General features: G+C 40.7%; 1 protein-coding gene across 7 annotated transcripts in view; it reads right to left on the minus strand.

Moving 5' to 3' along the window:
* LOC115212882 (2-(3-amino-3-carboxypropyl)histidine synthase subunit 1) overlaps positions 1-20,523 on the minus strand; it is a 42,570-nt gene that overhangs the window by 15,721 nt on the left and 6,326 nt on the right. For 6 of the 7 annotated variants that reach the window (XM_029781677.2, XM_036503673.1, XM_036503678.1 and 3 more), the window contains exons 2-7: positions 20,203-20,279; positions 17,919-17,988; positions 15,857-15,920; positions 15,251-15,372; positions 12,161-12,315; positions 2,053-2,174 (exon numbers count right to left, since the gene is read on the minus strand). In XM_029781677.2, the coding sequence (XP_029637537.1) occupies positions 2,053-2,174; positions 12,161-12,315; positions 15,251-15,372; positions 15,857-15,920; positions 17,919-17,988; positions 20,203-20,279 (610 nt within the window). The remainder of the gene's footprint in view (positions 1-2,052; positions 2,175-12,160; positions 12,316-15,250; positions 15,373-15,856; positions 15,921-17,918; positions 17,989-20,202; positions 20,280-20,523) is intronic. The other variant, XM_036503675.1, reaches the window with a different exon arrangement.

Consider the following 20,523-nt stretch of genomic DNA (forward strand, 5'->3'; position numbering starts at 1 on the left):
ACAATGTACTTTTGAGTTGTTGTTGTTGTTGTAGTTATTATTATGATAATAATAACAAGAGCACTCAGAGAGCACAAACCTCTGCCAAGGCAACACCAACATCCTCTCAACGATTAGCTGGAGATGATTTTAAAATGAGAATATCTGAAATAAACTCAACTGCTTTCACAAATGAGAATACTAAAAATGAACCCAACTGCTCTCAAAAATTAAGTAAAAAAACAAAGGGAAAAATAATCCAGAATCCTTATCTGATACCGGATCGATCCCAGAATCTAATCAGTTCATGTCAGTCACGAGGCCAAACATCCCTGAAAGTTTCACCTGAATCCATCCAGCAGTTCTTGAGATATCTTGTCCACAGACAAACACACAAACATGACTGAAAACAATACCTCCGCATTCGCTAAGGCAAATAATAATAATAATGAAATAATATCATATTATATTATTTTAATAAAATAATATAAAGGAAGAAGACAAAAAATATAGAAAATACAATCCCTTAAAATTTGAAATAGGAAGAATTAGGAGCATGCGAACAGTAATGGCTATGCCGATAATAATTGGTGCATTGGGAACAGTAAGCCAAGCTTTAGACAAATGGCTAAAAGAGATTGAAATAGAATGCTTGGTAGAGCTCCTACAGAAAGTTTACCTCTTAGCAACAGCAAGGATTATTAGGAGAATTCTAAGCACTTGAAAGACTGCCAAAAACATGTAGATAATAAGGTTACAGATAGTAACCTGCTACCCACGTAAATCCTACCAGGAATAAGACCAAACCGGAGCTTTGTTTCTATAACAATAATAACAACAATGATAATAATAAGAGCACTCAGAGAGCACAAACCTCCGCCAACGCAACACCAACATCCTCTCAACGATTAACCGGAGATGATTGTTAAAATGAGAACATCTGAAATAAAATCCGTCAATGAATATCATGAGAAACTTTGGTTTTCTCTTCTTTTAAATTCCGGTTTTCCTTTAGTAAGCCTGTTGTTTTAGATTGATGTATAGAATCATCATCATCATCATAATTGTTTAATGTCTGATTTCCATGCTGGCATGGGTTGGACAGTTTGACTGAGGTATGGCAAGCCAGACAGCTGCACCAGGTTCCAATCTATCTGGCAAAGTTTCTATAGCTGGATACCCTTCCAAATGCCAACCACTTCGAGAGTGTGGTGGGTGCTTTTTACGTGCCACCAACACGAGGGCCAGTTGGGTGGTACTAGCAGTGACCATGCTCAAATGGTGCTTTTTACATGCCACCAGCATGGGAGCCAATCAGGTGGCACTGGCAACAGTCACACTTGAATGGTGTTTTTTACATACCACTGGCACAGCAGCCAGTCAGGCAGCACTGGCAACAATCACGCTCGAATGGTGCTTTTTACATGTCACTGGCATGGGTGCCAATCAGGCGGTACTATCATTGGCCATGACAACGATTTCACTTGCCTCAACAGGTCTTCACAAGCACAGTTTATTGTCCGATGATTGAAGGGTACTCTTAAATGGGCTAGTTATACAGCATTGGCATAGGCCACAAGGTTATGGTCTAACTTGGCTTGCCGGGTCTTCTCAAGCACAAAATATCTCCAAAGGTCTTAGTCACTTGTCATTGCCTCGGTGAGGCCCAATGTTCAAAGGTCGTGCTTCACCACCTCATCCCAGGTCTTCCTAGATTTACCTCTTCCACAGGTTCCCTCTACTGCTAGGGTGTGACACTTTTTCACACAGCTGTCCTCATCCATTCATCTGGCCATGGGGAAATATTACCTTGCTTGGAAAAAAGGTAAGAGTTGGTAAGGGGAAGGTAATCTAGCTACAGAAAATCTGTCTCAATAAGACCCATGAAAGCATGGTAAAATAGACATTGAAACAATCATGATGACAATAATGAAAAGAAAAATTTTAATATCGTAAATAGATTTGTATAGAATTTCCATTTTCCTTTTTTTTTTTATCCTAGTATTTTGGTTAATAGTGAACAAAATGTTATCAAAATGTAAGGAAGCAAAATAATTTTTAAAGGTAACATACATTAAGGTGTCAACATCATCACCAAGTTTAGGGGACGTACAACCAAGTATTTCACCAGGCGACAGCGGCTTCACTTGCGGAATGACGACATTGAATGTGTTCCTGAGCTCTTTAGCAACACCCTGGAACAATCAAAAGAATATGACAGATAGAGAATAAATTACTTAAAGACATCATCTGCATGAAAAACAATAGATAATAGTGGCATTAAATAAACTATCACATGTTTATAACAAGCTGTAACAAAAGTTTGCTATGAATTTTGGAAGCAAAAAATAAAATTTTGATTTATTGCATTAATATAAGGCTACAGTGTTTTAGGAGAGGAGTAAAGTCAATTGAATTGATCCCTATATAGAACTGGTATTTATTTCATCAACTACTGTGAGATAAAAGTAAAGCAATATTTGCATTCATTGCACAGAATCACCGTATGTTCTACCATTCTACTACTCCATTGCTAAAGGATAAAAAATGTCCAATCTCTAATGGTATGTACAAGTGAGACATATTCTCCAATCTGTTCAGGAAGGTAGTAACCCAGAAATAAGAACTAATTCAGACCATGAGAACCCATCCAAGTATAGAAAAGATGTAAAAAGAACATAATGATGATGATATTTTAAACTCTAACACATCATGCTGTGTTGGTGGCTTTCAGAAATGGAAAGAAAATAGATGCCCTTCAGAAGTGGATCTTTTGGGTAGAATAAGCTGGACAGACAGCATAACAAATGCTACAGTACTAGAAAAACTGGAAGTCTAAAAATATTTATTAACAAGATATGTGCTGCATTGATTGCTATACTCAAGAAGACCCACCAAACACAACAGAATTGAGATCCTAAAATCACGGTGAGATATAAAAAGCATCGGTGCTGGTGCCATGTAAATAACACTGGTGATGGTGCCACATGAAAAGCATCCGGTACATTCTGTAAAGTGGTTGGCATTAGGAAGAGCATCAAGCTGCAGAAACCATGCCAAAGCAGACAGTGGAATCTGGTGTAGCCCTCTGGCTTGCCTAGCTCTTGTCAACCCATGCCAAACTATCCAACCCATGCCAGCATGGAAGATGGACATTAAATGATGATGACTATGAAACCTGGTGCAGTCCCTGGCATTTCAAGCCCTGTCAAACCCATCCAACCCATGCCAGCATGGTAAATAGAGGTTAAATGATGATGATGATAATGAAGAACACAAAGCTATCATATTTTAAACATAATGCACCAGTGAGAGGACATGTGGAAGAAAAGAGAGTGAGAGGCCATCAAAGACATCTGTGGACTAATAACATCAAAGAATAGATTGGAAATAGGAGCCTTGCCAATTGTATGCATACAGCATAACGCAGAGGAAACAGAAGTGTGTTGACAAGTGTAGAATTTATATGTCAATTGTTAGTTTGTAGTACTGATTTCCTACCATCTAATTTAAATATTTCAGAAGCATTGAGATGATAACAAGGGCTGGGAATTAGCTGTGGATTCATGGGAGTTTCAAAACAGACCACTTGATTCAAGTGGTTTTAGCATGATTGCACTCTGTTGAGTAAGTAATATTCAGAGAAACAAAGGCCATTGTACTAGTGGTGGTGGTGGTGGTGGTGGTGATAGTTGTTGTTTAGCCACAGGCCAGCCCTGATCCACCAGATCAATGATCAAAGATATTCCAGCCACAAGCATCCAGTCTCTTATTCTCAAACATACTATTTCTAGACAACAGTCTCTAATTTGTCCTTTCTTTTTATGGTGTGGGGTGTAATTTGGTCACTATTTCTAGTAGTTCAGTGACCAAAGAGAGCAGGGGTTCTCAACCATTTTTTATCCATGGACCCCTTTGATTACTATTTTATTCTGGTGGACCCCCATAGCCATTCGATGTTTAAAAACTAGTTTTATAGAAACTTCTTTCAAAATTCCTATTTTGTTTTTCACACATCAACTTGAGTAGGTTGAACTACGTAAAATGTTTGAGAAAGAAACCCAGCTATTTCTTGCAATACATATCAACACATACAACCAAAGGAAGATATTTTCAGGGTCCTTTAAAATACTATTGTAGATCCCCAATTTACTATTTTGTTGCATGGACTCCCAAAAGTTTTATATGGACCCTGGTTGAGAGCCACTGATGTGAGGATGTCTCACTGGTTGTAGCATTTGTATTAGAGGGAAACAAGCAAGAGAAAAAGAGAGAAGTCAGATCAGTATTGGTTAGTGGCTGTCTATTTGGTTTACAAAATGTAGATAGCACACCTATGGAGCTTATATACAGTTAAGTGGATGAGAGATAACTCACACACAGGTACAAGCTCATTTCTAGTAACATCATCATCATCATTGTTTAACGTTCACTTTCCATGGTTGGACGATTTGGCTGAGGGCTGGTGAACCAGATGGCTGCACCAGGCACCAATCTTGATCTGGCAGAGTTTCTACAGCTGGATGCCCTTCCTAATGCCAACCACTAACATTCTCTAATTATTTGGGATGAACAGAGACGAAGTATAATTTAGCTGCTGACCAGACACATAACAAAACACCAGCAAACTAATGAAGGAACCTGCATGTGGTCAATTAACTTATAAGAAATAACAGCTAAATCTTCTTCAAATCATTCTTACTGTCTTTAAAAAAGGCAGACATATCATCATTTAATGTCCATTTTCCATGCTGGTATGCGATGGACGGTTTGACAAGAGCCAGGCAAGCTGGAGAGCTACACCAGATTCCATTGTCTGCTCTGGCATGATTTCTATAGCTGGATGTCCTTCCTCTCATCAACCATTTTACAGAGGGCACTGGGTGCTTTTTATGTGGCACCAACACCAGCAGGGTCATCAGTCAAGTAACTTGCAAGTTGAAGACCTCAGAGCTGGGAAAGGGAATGGAACTGAAGGCGGGGGTGATTTTGTGCCAGTTGAGAGTTAAAGTATAATAGGCAGATAGTAGATGTCTTACTGTAGAGGAGACACTTGGGTATCCCAGTAGGAAAAGAAAGAAGAAAGAGAGATACAGCTAAACGGACAGAATGAGAGAGAGAAAGGGAGAAATAGATAAACAGCGAGAGGGAGTGTAAGTGGTACAGAGGGAATACAGGAGAATGTTCCATAAGACTATGAGGTGAGATGTTTAGAGAGGCAGAAGAGGTGACGCTAGCAAGTGGTAGCAAGGGAAATTGGAGTGGTTGGGAGTGGAGTATGGTAGATATGTGAGAGCATGAATAGTGTGTGGGTGGGCATGTGAAGGCTAGTGGAGGGACCTACAACAGGTGGTGATCATGGGTGGGGGAATGGGGAGTGGGTAAGAAGATGGTTTTGACAGAGGACAGATTATGTGTGTGTGTGTGGGGGGGACCTGGCCTTCAATAAGACAAGCTGGTCATGACTGGGTTGTCTTTAATCAACGCTGATACTGGGATAAATGCAACAACCACACTACTACAGACTATTTGAAATAAAGACCATTTAGGTGAGGTGTCCAACAATCAATATCTCCCTCAGTCAAAAAACTCGGGGGAGACCCCCTTCGGCCACGACACTGACCATGGGATTGCACCTAGAAAGTTACCCTCCTAGTCACAAGTCTGGGCAAGGTGGTTTATGGAAGACCAGCAGTTGCCCATGCATACCGGCCTCTCCTCTCCATGCCACCATTGTTATCCAAGGGAAAGGTAAGGGCCAATACAGCTTGGCACCTGTGACATCGCAACTCAGTGAAATAAAGGGTCTTGCTCAAGAACACAACATGCAGCCCGGACCGGGATTCGAGCTCACAACCTCACGATCGTAAGCTTGACGCTCTAACCACTGAGCCATGCACCTTCACTATGCAGCAACAAAGAAGAGAGTCACCACAAGAAACAGCCACTTAAGGAGCTAAGCAAACCCAAACCAGAAATGATTCTGATTTTGGAATCTTACACATATGAGGTGCATTCCAGTAGTTTTGAGACATTTTTGGAGAGGCAATTATAACTGTCCCAGGTTATTGCAATTTTACTATCATCATCATCGTTTAGCGTCCGTTTTCCATGCTAGCATGGGTTGGACGGTTCTACTGGGGTCTGTGAAGCCAGAAGGCTTCATCAGACCCAGTCAAATCTGGCAGTGTTTCTACGGCTGGATGCCCTTCCTAACGCCAACCACTCCGTGAGTGTAGTGGGTGCTTTTTACGTGCCACCCGCACAGGTGCCAGACAGAGCTGGCAAACAGCCATGAATGGATGGTGCTTTTTATGTGCCACCGGCACGGGGGCCAGGCGAGGCTGGCAACGGACACGAATGGATGGTGCTTTTTACGTGCCACCGGCACGAGGCCAGTTGGGGCGGCGCTGGCAACGGTCGCGAAACGGAAGGTTCTCTTACATGCCACCGGCACTGGTAACACATCTGCAATTTCCATTGATCAATTTCGATTCTGATCCTCACTTGCCTCAACAGGTCTTCACAAGTAGAGTTTTGTGTCCCAAGAAGGGAAGGTATGCATACGTAGGCTGGCTCCATCCCATGTAGAAGGCCACGGGTTATGCACTCACTTGTCCTGCCGGGTCTTCTCGCGCACAGCACACTTCCAGAGGTCTCAGTCTCTAGTCATTTCCTCAGTGAGACCTAAAGTTCGAAGGTCGTGCTTCACCATCTATCGGAGCATACTGGCTTCATTTCTTGCGATCTTACGCATATCCTCAGCAGTCACGGCCCATGTTTCACTGCCATGTAGCATGCTGTTCGTACACACACATCATACAGTCTGCCTTTCACTCTGTGCGAGAGGCCTTTTGTCACCAGCAGAGGAGCTCTCTGAACTTTGCCCAAGCTATTCTTACTCTAGCAGTTACACTTTCAGCACACCCGCCCCCGCTGCTGACTTGGTCACCTAGGTAACGGAAACTATCAACTATTTCTAGTTTTTCTCCCTGGAAAGTGACGGAAGTTGGTCTCAGAGCATTTTCAGTGTTTATTGTTCCTGAGCATCTGCCACATACAAAAACCATCTTCCTAGTTAGCCTTCCTTTGACATTGCTGCACCTCTTATGTGTCCATAGCTTACACTTGGTGCATCTTATAGAGTTTCTACCTACACCTTTTCTACAGATTGAGCAGGGCCATCTACCTGAAGGCATTTGTGATTTGTCTACCTTCCTACTGATTACGACTTTGGTTTTAGCTAGATTGACTCTGAGGCCCTTCGATTCTAATCCTTGTTTCCACACCTGAAACTTCTCCTCCAGTTCTGATAGCGACTCAGCAATTAGAGCAAGGTCATCAGCATAGAGGAGCTCCCAAGGGCATCCTGTCTTGAATTCCTCCGTTATTGCCTGGGGGACTATGATAAATAGGAGGGGGCTGAGGACTGAGCCTTGGTGGACTCCTACCTCTACCCGGAATTCTTCACTGTACTTATTGCCAACCCTCACCTTACTAGCAGCGTCCCTATACATGGCCCGCACAGCTCTCACTGACCATTCATCTATCCCTAGTTTCCTCATTGACCACCAGATAAGGGATCGGGGGACCCTGTCGAAGGCTTTCTCCATGTCAACAAAAGCCAGGTACAGGGGCTTATCTTTGGCTAGGTATTTCTCCTGCAGCTGCCTTACCAGGAATATAGCATCAGTGGTACTTTTCCCTGGCACAAACCCAAACTGCATCTCATCTAAACTAACTCTCTCTCTAATTAGTTGGGCTATGACCCTCTCCGTAACCTTCATCACCTGATCCAACAGCTTGATACCTCTGTAGTTATTTGTATCTAGGGCGTCACCATTACCTTTGTAGCAGTTGACTATTATGCTGCTACACCAGTCATTGGGTATGACTCCTTTGTGTATCACCTGATTAACTATACGGGTGACTAGGCTATAGCCGACACTACCAGACATTTTGAGCATCTCTGCAGTGATTCCTGATGGGCCTGGGGCTTTCCCTGTCTTCATGCTTCTTATTGCCTTAGCTACCACGGAACTATCAACTCGGATAGCTGGTCCCTCTGTTGGGTCAACATTCGGCAGACTCTCTTTATCCCATTTATTTTCTTTATTCAGCAACCTTTCATAGTGGCGTCTCCAAACCTCTCTCTTTGCATTCTCATTTAGCGCAAGTGAACCATCTTCCATGCGAACACACTTCTCTCCTACCACATCACGATTCTCTCTCACACACTGTCTTGCAACGCGAAACACCTCCAGTCTTTGGTCCTCACGGCGCAGAACATTGGCAAATTTTTTCTTATCTGCTTCCCCTCTGGCTAAATAAACCTGTCTCCTAGCTTCTCTTTTGGCAGTCTGATACAATTCCCTGCTACCCCCATTTTTCCAGACCTTCCAAGCCTGTCTCTTTTCTCTAATAGCCCTGTCTACAATATTGTTCCACCACCACGTTATTCTAGGTCGAGAGGGGACTTTGCACCAGCCACAGATCTGGTCAGTGGCTCTCAGCAGGTTGTCCCTTAGAAACGTCCAGTTGTCTTCTACCCCCTGTGATGCTCTATCCCCTTCTACTTCGTCAAAGGCTTCAAGTAATATGTCCCTAAATCTCTGTCCATTTGCAGGATCTTTAAGCTTCCAGATCCTTCTTCTCCATATTGGTCATCTTCTGGTTGTCCTCCTAGTCCTGATCCTAAAGTCATTAACTACCAGTCTATGTTGTGGGGTACATTCTTCGCCTGGGAAGGTTTTGGCATTTATAAGCAGCCATCTCTCCCTTTGCCTTGCAAGGATGTAGTCAATTTGGCTGGTATGTTGGCCCGATCGGTAAGTGACTAGGTGGCTGGTAGGTTTCCTGAAGTTAGTGTTGCAATCATAAGATTATTTGCATCGCAGAACTCCAGCAGCCTGGTTCCCTCCTCATTGTGGGAGCCATAGCCATAGCCTCCATGTACGCCATGGAAGCCCCCAGCATGTCGTCCAACGTGACCATTGAAGTCACCAGCCACAAAGAGAAGGTCTCTGTTGTTCGTCAATGAGGTAGTCTGCAGTAGAGTGTCATAGAATCGGTCTTTCTGTCCATCAGGTAGCCCCGACTGAGGAGCATAGGCTGATATAATGGTTGCTAAACTATGATGAAGCACTAATCTAATCTTAAGTATTCTGTCACATACTCTGATTACCTCAATTACTTTATCTACCCATTTCTCAGCGATAAGTATACCCACGCCACCAACCCCGTCAGTGTTCCCTGCCCAGAAAATCTTGTACCTGCGTTCCTTTCCTGTGAGGAACCTAGCTGATCCTCCTCTCCACCTTATTTCTTGCATGCAACATATATCCACACATCTCCGTTCAAGCATCTCGACTATCTCACCAGACATACCTTTCAGTGTGCCAACGTTGAGGGTGCCAACCCTGAGGGTGTGGGAGGCATGGGCTCTAGAGACCCTGGGACGGTGGACAGTAGCTTCGTGTACCTGAAAAGGAAGCTCGCATTTGGCAGAATTCATGTGCAAGTAATGAAGTAGTAAAGTAGCCTTCAGTACAACCTGCATAACACTAGCCTTTCATATTTTGCACTGTATGAACATTACCTTACCAAGGTCGAGACTAGGGGTAGGGAGGGGTAGGGATGGTGAAAGAGCATTTGCAGTCTTCATGGGAAGCAACCCCGGGATGGCAAAGAATAGGAACTTTCGGCATGTGTGGATGGGGTGGGAGGGCGGGTGCACCGTAACTTAGTAAGAGGTTCTGTTAATCGTGTGAGCTAGCAAATAGGTTTGAAAATCAAAGAGGTTCTGTTAATCGTGTGAGCTAGAAAATAGGTTTGAAAAATCAGAGTGGATATGAACCGGGAGACAAGACTAAATGAAAAAAATGTTTGAGCTAGACAGGGTAATGAGGGAATACTGAAAGAATGAGGAACAATACAATGAGATGGTAATCGAAGAATAGTGAAAGAATAATGATGATAAGTGCAAGGATAGAAGGTAGTTGTAGCGAGGCTGAACGAGTCACTTAGCTTTAGCCATTCATGATCTGTGCGTATTTCTTCTTTAGATATTTGGAAGCGAGTGGGGTTAACGATAATGCGATCGCTCTTTATATATGGCGATGATGGTTATGGAAAGGGAGGGGACATAGAGAAACATAGGGAGAGAGATATGGCGATGATGGTTATGGAAAGTGGGGGGACATAGAGAAACATAGGGAGAGAGATAGGGTTAGTTAGAGAGGGGTGGAGAGAGGAGGTCGAGGAACACGTGGGAATAAAGCGGTGTGAGGAAATTTGACTGGGGACGGCATTATCGATATTAAACATTATTTGATAAATAGGTTTGAAAATCAAAGAGGTTCTGTTAATCGTGTGAGCTAGAAAATAGGTTTGAAAAATCAGAGGGAATAATCATTATTGATAACTAATATAACACCGTAACTTAGTAAGAGGTTCTGTTAATCGTGTGAGCTAGAAAATAGGTTTGAAAATCAAAGAGGTTCTGTTAATCATGTGAGCTAGCAAGTAGGTTTGAAAAATCAGAGGGAATAATCATTATTGATAACTAATATAACACCGTAACTTAGTAAGAGGTTCTGTTAATCGTGTGAGCTAGAAAATAGGTTTGAAAATCAAAGAGGTTCTGTTAATCGTGTGAGCTAGCAAGTAGGTTTGAAAAATCAGAGGGAATAATCATTATTGATAACTAATATAACACCGTAACTTAGTAAGAGGTTCTGTTAATCGTGTGAGCTAGAAAATAGGTTTGAAAATCAAAGAGGTTCTGTTAATCGTGTGAGCTAGAAAATAGGTTTGAAAAATCAGAGTGGATATGAACCGGGAGACAAGACTAAACGAAAAAAATGTCTGAGCTAGACAGGGTAATGAGGGAATACTGAAAGAATGAGGAACAATACAATGAGATGGTAATCGAAGAATAGTGAAAGAATAATGATGATAAGTGCAAGGATAGAAGGTAGTTGTAGCGAGGCTGAACGAGTCACTTAGCTTTAGCCATTCATGATCTGTGCGTATTTCTTCTTTAGATATTTGGAAGCGATCATTACTATATATCTAATAAGCTACTCTGCAGACTTTTTTTTGTTCCAGATCCGTCCAACCCATGCTAGCATGGAAAACGGACGCTAAACGATGATGATGATGATGATGATTGAAGGAGACAGTTGTAACAACACTTTGAACACACTCTACTAAACACTGCTTGTTACAGTTAACTAATTTGCAGAATGCAGTTGGGACACTTTAGAAGCTCACTATGAAATAAAGCTTTCTCTTAAATTCGGTAAAAAAAAACACTACAGAAACATATGGAATGCTCCCAACTGCTTTCACAAGCGGTTCAAGGATGGTAGAAAGGAGGTGAAAGACAATTTCTGACGAAGGCCATTGTGTGTCTATAAAGATAAAGTTTAGAATGATGGGTATCCTGGTAACCAGCTGCTTGATAGAGATGGGCATCAAACCTGTCTCTCACCCTCCTTACAGCCCAGACTTTACTCCCTGTGACTCTTGGCTGTTCCCCAAGCTGAAGGAAAACCTAAGGGGCAGTTGTTTTGAAGATGGAGGAGGCTGTGAGAAGGGTTCTAGAGGACTTTGATGGGTGCCTTGACAAAGTGGCTGGAGTACTGCAAGTGCATTGAAGCCAGAAGATCTTACTTTGAAGGAGATTAGAGCTTTGTATTTCCTTGAAATTAATAAATGATATGCTTAAAAAGTCCGAAAACATCTGCAGTATGCCTTGTACTACTACTACTACTACTACTACTACTACCACCACCACCACCACCACCACCACCACTGCTGCAGCTGCTGCTGCCGCCACCACCACTACTACTACAACTACTACCACCACCACCACTGCAGCTGCTGCTGCCACCGCCACTACTACCACCACCACAACCACCACTGCTGCTGCTGCCGCCACTACTACTACTACTACTACTACTACTACTACTTCAGAATAATGTAGAAAGAAAAGAGAACTGAAGTAGGAATGAAGATGAAAGGAGAAAACTGGAGAAGAGTTAAGGAAGAAGAATAACAGTGACTTCCAGAAGTCTGAAGTAGGAATAAAAAGAATATTAGAGAAGATGAGCAAGGGAAAGGAAGACGTTAATAAAAAATACATAAATGAAGAGGTAATTAATAAAAGTAACTTTACCTGTAGGGCGGCTACAAATTGTATTGTACTAACCAGTGCAATACATGAGTCAGCAGGCAGATTGTACTTGATTGTCTCAACAAAATGCGTATTGTCAATCTTGATGTCCACAAATACGTAGAGCATATGTATATCTTGAGTCACAGTGATGGGCACTAGAAAGTAAGAGAATGAGACATCATTACTGAATAAGCTCTGTTTTGATGAAATGTCTAAATGTCTGAGATGTTGTTCATCATCATCATCATCATCATCATCATCGTTTAATGTCTGCTTTCCATGCTAGCATGGGTTGGATGATTTGACTAAGGGCTGACGAACCAGATGGCTGCACCAGGCTCCAATCTGATCTGGCAGAATTTCTACAGCTGGATGCCCTTTCTAATGCCAACCGCTCCGAGAGTGTAGTGGGTGCTTTTATGTGCCACCGGCACGAGGGCCAGTCAGGCAGTACTGGCAACGGCCACGCTCAAATGGTGTGTTTTAGATGCCACCTGCACAGGAGCCAGTCCAGCAGCATTGACAATGACCTCGCTCAAATGCTTTTTCATGTGCCACCAGCACAAGTGCCAGTTAGGCGATGCTGGTAACGATCATGCTCAAATGGTGCTTTTTACGTGCCACCAGCACAGAGGCTAACTTGTTGCTCTGGCAACGATCAAGCTTAGATGGTGCTCTTAGCACTCCACTAGCATGGATGCCAGTCATCAAATTTGATTTCGATTTTGGTTATAAGATAATATTTTAAAGCAAACACTTGTTTGCTGAGGCTGATGCTGTTCTCTGTCTTCAAATGCAGGAGTTCAGGTGGTAAAGCAGCTTTGGTGTTTTGGCCCCTTCCATTGCAACACCAGAGCTGCCTAGGGCCACTCACTAGTGTAGATGACAAAACTCCCACAGATGTTGCTATCATTCCTCAATGCTTGTTCTTGCTGCACCACACCTCCCTTGAAATAGATTTCTTCACTCACTTTCTCAGTGACTTCTGACAATTTTCTGGCAGCATCTTTCCTTTTCTTTATAGCTTGTCCAAGACTCATGAATATCAAGTGGAACCTGATTCCAACAAGTCCTTTAACACCTATCTCTACAGGAAGGCATATTTGCCTCCAATCCATTGTTTTCACAGAGTTCAAACAACTCACTGTATTTTCTGTCTTTCTTGAGGAAAATGTCTTTGTTCACTTCCCAGGGAGCTACCATCTCCACCATTTTCATCACCTTCCTTTCTTTGCACTTATGACAAGATTGGGTCTTTTGTTGGCAAAAAGCAGGAAATATTTACCATCAAGATCCTGCCCATTTTGGATCATTTTTCTTCCTTTCAGAGGCTGGTTTGCAGCATTCACCTTCCTAACAAAACTTTTTTTTCTCATGCTCCAATACTTGTAGTCATTTGCTGTTGTCTAAATGTTTGACATGAGTTGCTATTTGTCATCATCATCATCAATATCTTTTAACATCCACAGTCCATGCTGGCATGGGTTGGATGGTTTGACTAGGGCTGGTAAGCTGAGAGGCTGCACCAGACTTCAGTCTGGTTTGGCATGGTTTCTACAGCTGGATGCCCTTCCTAACGCCAACCACTCCAAGAGTGTAATGGGTGCTTTTATGTACCACCGGTATGGGTGCCAGTTGCATGACACCAGTATCCACCATGACTACAATTTCACTTGATTTGATGGGTCTTCTTCTCAAGCATGGCATATTGCCAAAGGTCTTGGTCATTTGTCACTGACTCCGTGAGGCCCAATGCTCAACAGGTGCTTTTTACTTGCCACCGACACAGGTGCCAGTTATGCAACACTGTCATTAGCTACATTGCCTCTGTGAGGCCCAATGCTCAACAGGTGCTTTTTAAGTGCCACCAACACAGGTGCCAGTTATGCAACACTGGCATTGGCTACATTACCTCTGTGAGGCCCAACACTCAACAGGTGCTTTTTTTAAGTGCCACCAGCTCAGCCACATTGCCTCCATGAGGCCCAGTGATCCATAGGCACATTTTATGTGTCACTGGCACGGGTACCAGTTATGCGACACCAGCATCGGCCATGACTGCGATTCCACTTAGCTTGATGGGTCTTCTCAAGCATGGCATATCACCAAAGGTCTCAGTCACTAGTCATTGCCTCTGTGAGGCCCAACATTCGAAAATCATGCTTTGCCACCTCATCCCATGTCTTCCTGGGTCTACCTCTTCCACAGGTTCCCTCCATAGTTAGAGATTGGCACTTCTTTACATGACTGTCCTTGTCCATGTGCATCACATGACCATACCAGCACAGTTGCCTCTCTTGCATACAACATCTGATGCCTCTTATGCCCAACTTTCCTCTCAAGGTGCTTACACTCTGTTGTACATGCACACTGACATTGTACTTTTTTAATGCCTGCAATAATCACTATAACTAAGCTGAAAAGTATTCCAGCCATTTTTTTTGTTGTTGTTGGAGGAAGGCATTGTTTGTCTAGGACTATTTTTATCCAAAGTATTTTCTCTGATATAAGATGGCAGAATATGTTTTAAAGGAGTAGAGTATGTTTTTTAGCTGCTGTTTCTAGTACATCAAGCAGTTATTTAAAAGTTCCTATATTGACTCATATATCATCTGATGCAAAAGAGTTAAGGACTACAATAGTGTGGACATGTGATGTGTGTTAGAAATGATGGTTGAGAACAGGAATGTGAGGCAATTCAAGTGGAAGGAACCTATAGAGGAGGTTTGAAGAGGATATGGACAGAAGTGGTCAGGGATGACCTCAGGACATTGAACTTTACAAGGACTGCAGCCAGAGAGATGCTAACCTATCCAAGTCATACCATCATGGGAAAACAGATGTAATGATAATGATGGTAATAACATACATAGGTGTCTGTTGCCATGATGTAAAACTATTATTATTATTATAATTTATAATTAACAGTGAAGATTGGGTTTTTTAATTTATTTGAACCACATTTCTAGCATTAGCATTTACTAATACTGATTCTTTAAATAGAATAAAAGCAGATCAAGTCATTGCAAATTGGGGAGATGTAAACTGTCTCAACCAACCTCATATAAAAATACAACTTTGTTTACTTACCAAGACAACTATGTCCATAGTGGATCATAAAATCTGCCCCGAGAGCTTTTGCAGTGAAGTCATCAACACAGCATGCACCATAGGTGACATCTCCCATGATAAGGGTTTCTGCATCAGTGAACCTGAAGAAAAGAAGTATCAGTAAATGAATCATCATCATTTAATGTTTGTTGTCCATGCTGGCATGGGTTGGATGGTTTGACTAGAGCTGGCAAGCTGGGGGTCTGCACCAGACTCCAGTCTGATTTGGCATGGTTTCTACAGCTGGATGTCCTTCCTAATACAAACCAACATACAGAGTGTGCTGGGTGCTTTTATGTGGTATTACACAGATGCTTTACATGTCACCACATGGATGCTGTTATGTGATGCCACAAATAAATAAAAAGTCATGTTTTGTGGCTGGCTCCAGACCAGCCCAACCAAGTAGATCTATGATCAGAGACCTTCCAGCCACAACACTTATAACGGTAGTCTACATTTTTAAAGACCCAAGACTAAATAATGACTTACAGAACATTAAAAAAAAATTTCATAAAATCAGTAACAAAGAATGGATGAAGATAGATTTAAAAAATTTTTTTAATTTCATATATAAATACCTACTGTTTGATAATATCAGAGATAACACAGGCATAAATAAGGAGGCCTTCAGGGAACTGGAGTGCAACTAGAACAGAAAACAGAAAATTCAACATTAACCAAATAGAGTTAATCATACAAGAGTAGGATAATAAACAAGTAATGTGCACACACACGCATATTGGGTTGTCCGGAAAGTTCATGCCAATTTATAGTAGCTTACTTTTTTACTTATTTTAGAACATGGTTGAGTCCATAAAATAGGATTTTACTACACCCCCATCTAGAGCACATTTTAAACTATCTTTTCATGGAAGAAGGTTTCTGTTCTTATAATTTGTGTTAATTCTGTAACCCTTTAAAATGGAAGATAAATTTCATTTTCGGCACTTGATCCTTTGAGAACCAAACAAAAATTGCTGCAGCTTGGCTGGAATGAGTTACCCAACCTTCCATATTCACCAGAATAGTCTTAATGGTAAAAATTTCAATTTCTTAGATGATGTAAAAAGATACCTTGATGAATTCTTTGCCATGAAAGTACCTCAATTCTGGGAAGAGGGTATTTTCAAGTTAAAGGAAAGATGGGGACGCATTGTGCAACAAACTGGTTCATATTTGGTTGATTAAAAATGTAATGGCAAGTATTTATTGACCTTTTTCTTTCCTTTAAAAATCGGCACAAACTTTCTGGGCAACCCAATATATAAGGACAGATAGATATACAGTTAAACAAACAGACAGATATAGGGAAGGGGCTCTATATTGCCCCACACTGAAAGTGTCACACAGTGGGACTAAATCCAAAACCACATGGTTACAAAGAGAGAGTCTTAACCACAAAGCCATGTCTGCACCTATGTTTTGATTTTTTCACTGTCTTCTGAACAGTCTGTGAATGTTGTGAAAATACATATAATTATTGGTATCTTTTGTCTTTTTTGTGTTCAGTATGGTGGTTGCCTACGTTTCATGTTCTCTAGCAGTGAATGGAAGAAAACGAATTCAGTTAGAGCTATTAAATAGTATACTTTTCTTTTTTCTTCAAATTTGATCTGATTCATGCCTAGTTTCACCTTACTTCTAATATTACTGAAACAGGAGAGACAATTCAGTTTTGTAATGGTCAGTTTGCATGTTTACTGGTTAGGGATTGGTGGCAAAACAGTTAAGTGTACATAGAGGAATGCAGTTATGGTATCAATAAAGACAGGTATGTTTATTTTTTATATTGATTTGGTCTGAAGAAAGGAGCTGTATGGTTAAGAAGTTTGCAATCATATAGTTGTAGGTTTGATCTTAATACACAGCAAGTACCTCTCCTACTACTGCTTCAAGACAACCTAAGCATTGTGAGTCATGTTATGTAGAGGAAACCTAATTTCACTCATAATTGTGAGTGAGATTGTGAGAAAACTCACTGAAGGGTCTGTACATGTCCTTGAGTGATAGACTTAATGTTGCCCAGTTAAACATCACAATCTGGCCATCAGTTACCTTTGGTGAGGTTCCCTATTGCAAACATTTAGATCAAATCTACAATCTAGGGGTAACTCAAAATGTTTGTCCTATTGAAGCACTTCATGTGTTGTGGTTTCTTCTTCCATTTCCACACACCAGTCTTGGAAGACTCTATAAATGTTCATAACTGCTGATCTTTACCCTTTAAATACTATATTAAAAAAAAAAAGCACAAGAGTAAAACAAGATTATAGATGTAGTGCAAAATCTAAGAGATAGAGGAGATGAAAACAGAAGTGGGGATAGAAGGCCAGTGTAATGAGTGGACTTAGGATAGAGCAATACAAAGATTGTATGTTTAGACTAGTGAAAATAGAGTGGACATAGAATGCATACATGCACACACACAGACACACATGCATAAATGCAACAGCCATCTACAGTTTCTGTTTAACAAATTTCACTCACAAGGTATTGGTTGGACAGGGCTATAGACAGAAGACACTTGCTCAAGGTACTTGCAGCAGAATAAAACTTAGAATTACATGATTGTGAAGAGAAATTCTTAACCACATAGCAACACATTCACCTATATAAATATGAACATGTTTCTAGCACAACTCACCTCTTTGAGCTCCTGTGCTTCTGATTCTCCAGATACTTTTATGAATTTCAAAATTATAATTCCTTGGAAGCTGGTAAAAAATTATCAGGAAAATGATAAATAAATAAATGAATAAAAGAAACAAAGAGAAAAATTCATTATTATGTGCATCGTTAAATTAAAAACATGAATTTTGTCTTGGAATTCTTCACATTTGGGTAAGATATCCAAGCATACGGTGGTGGATACCTCTGCATGAATTTTTAGTGAGATGTCCATTGCTAACAAACTGCCTCATCAAGTCCTGGATTTAAAAGCAAAGGACATTTAAATAGTGAGGTTAAGTACCTTCTTATTGTTTTCTCTCCATGAGTGTAGGACTTGAACTCAGTACTGCTAGTTATAGTATATTCACAGCTTATAGTTGTGAGCTGACAGCAGCGAGTTACACAGTATGTTTACAGCTGTGAGCCTAAAGTTCCTAGTTATACACTTTTTCCACTGCTTAGTTGTGAATTGGGGGTTGCTAATTATACAAAATGCTTACAGTTTTAAGTGGGGGCTGTTAGTAAGAGAGTATGTTAAGTTGTGAACTGGGAGCTGCTAGTTTCATAGTATATTCATAGTTGTGAGCTGGGAGATGCTAGTCACACACTTTATCCACTGTTTCTAGTTGTGAACTGAACAAGACACTGCTAGTTATATAGTATGCTCATTGTTGACCGTGGTAAGCTGCAAGCTGTATACAAGAAATTAGAGAAAATCAGCCAAAGTTAGATATCTTTTGATATCAGAATAGCAGAATATAAACCACTGACCCTTCTGTTGCTAATCCATCACCCTATCAACTCAACCAGATGTGGATTGTTTTGGGGATGAATTTAATTATTTCATACGAACATCATTTAAATAGAATCAAATATGGGTTTCTGACATCACAACAACATCATCTCTTTTTGTAGGTCAAAGGATATAGTTGTAACTGATTAGATTAGTTCTATTAGATGTGTGGTGCATAATTTATTGACCTCCAGGAAAATGAAAAGTGAAATCAACTATCAGGAATTGAACTCAAACTTTAGAAATAACTAACTGTTGTCAATTAAGGAACAAGGCCGGCACTTTTTAGTCGATTACATTAACCACAGTACTTGACTGGTACTTTATTTTATCAACCCAAGAGGGAGGAAAGACAAAGTTAACCTTAGTGAGATTTGAACTCAGAATGTAAAGAGTCAGAATAAATACCATAAAGCATTTTTTCTTAATGTTTTAACAATTCTACCAATCCACCATCTTCAGAATGACTAAATAATGTAAGGTGTCTAGTCTAGTAATCTACCATTTTCTGCTGCTCCATTATCTTCATATACAACTAAATAATGGTTTCAAATTTTGGCGCAAGGCCAACAGTTTCAGGGGGAGTGAGTTAGTCGATTACATTGGCCCCCAGTGCTGGACTGGTACTTATTTTATTGACCTCAAAAGGATGAAAGGTAAAGACAACCTCAGCGGAATTTGAACTCAGAACATAAAAATGGACAAAATGTTGCCAAGTATTTTAACTGACATGCTAACAATTCTGCCAGCTCACCATCTTAAATCTAATTAAATAATAAATGAAAGTGTTACTTATGGATTTTAATTACCTTTCTACAGCTTTGATATTAAAAAAGTATTAAAAAAGGACATTAGAATGCTTGCTTTAGTTAAATAAAATAAAGTAACTGTCTTGTAAATTAGCAGTTTGACAAACAAAGATCAATAAAATAAGTATTATAGTGAAATAAATACTGCGATTGATATCATCATCATTGTCATCATTATTCAATGTCCTCTTTTCCATGCTTGCATGGGACGAACAGAATTTTGTTGAGCTAGATCTTCTACAGCTGGATGCCCTTCCCGTGCCAACCCTCTCCTGTTCCCAACTGAAGTAACATTCCCTGTGACCAGACATGTTTCCATGGGAGACTAAAATTGAAAGACACCATTTCCTTGATGGTGACCTTTGTTTACAACTACACATGAACTCTAGGCAAGGAGACAGTAACACATATACGGGATTCTTTCAGATTCCGTCTACCAAATCCACTCACAAGGCTTTGGTTGGTTCAGAGCTATAGCAAAAGACACTTGCCCAAGGTGCTTCATGGTAGAACTGAACCTGAGACCATGTAGTTAGAAAGCAAACTTCTTATCACACAGCTATGCCTGTGCCTAATTGACTAAAAATCTTTAAAGTGGTGTTCTTGTATGGCTGCTGTCCAAAGATTAAAACCAGCAAAAGAAAAATAATATTTACTTCATCAATAGCACTTTGCAGTTGAGGATCATTTAGAATATCCTCTGGGATCTTGTTAGTTGCACGTCTCTTCCCAGCTGAAATAGAAAAAATAACAATAAAAGAAGGATGTAAATAAAAGCATATACACTATTCCAAATAAATCTATAAATACCATTTAGGATGTATCTATAAATTCCATATAGAAAAATACTTACATATATTTTCATCATCTTTATATACCTTATAAACAATTTTGCCTGGTGATTTCAATGGGCATGTTGGACGACATGCTGGGGGCTTCCATGGCGTACATGGAGGCTACGGTTATGGTTCCCGCAA

This window comes from Octopus sinensis, linkage group LG6 (assembly GCF_006345805.1).
Source record: "Octopus sinensis linkage group LG6, ASM634580v1, whole genome shotgun sequence".
Taxonomy (NCBI): domain Eukaryota; kingdom Metazoa; phylum Mollusca; class Cephalopoda; order Octopoda; family Octopodidae; genus Octopus; species Octopus sinensis.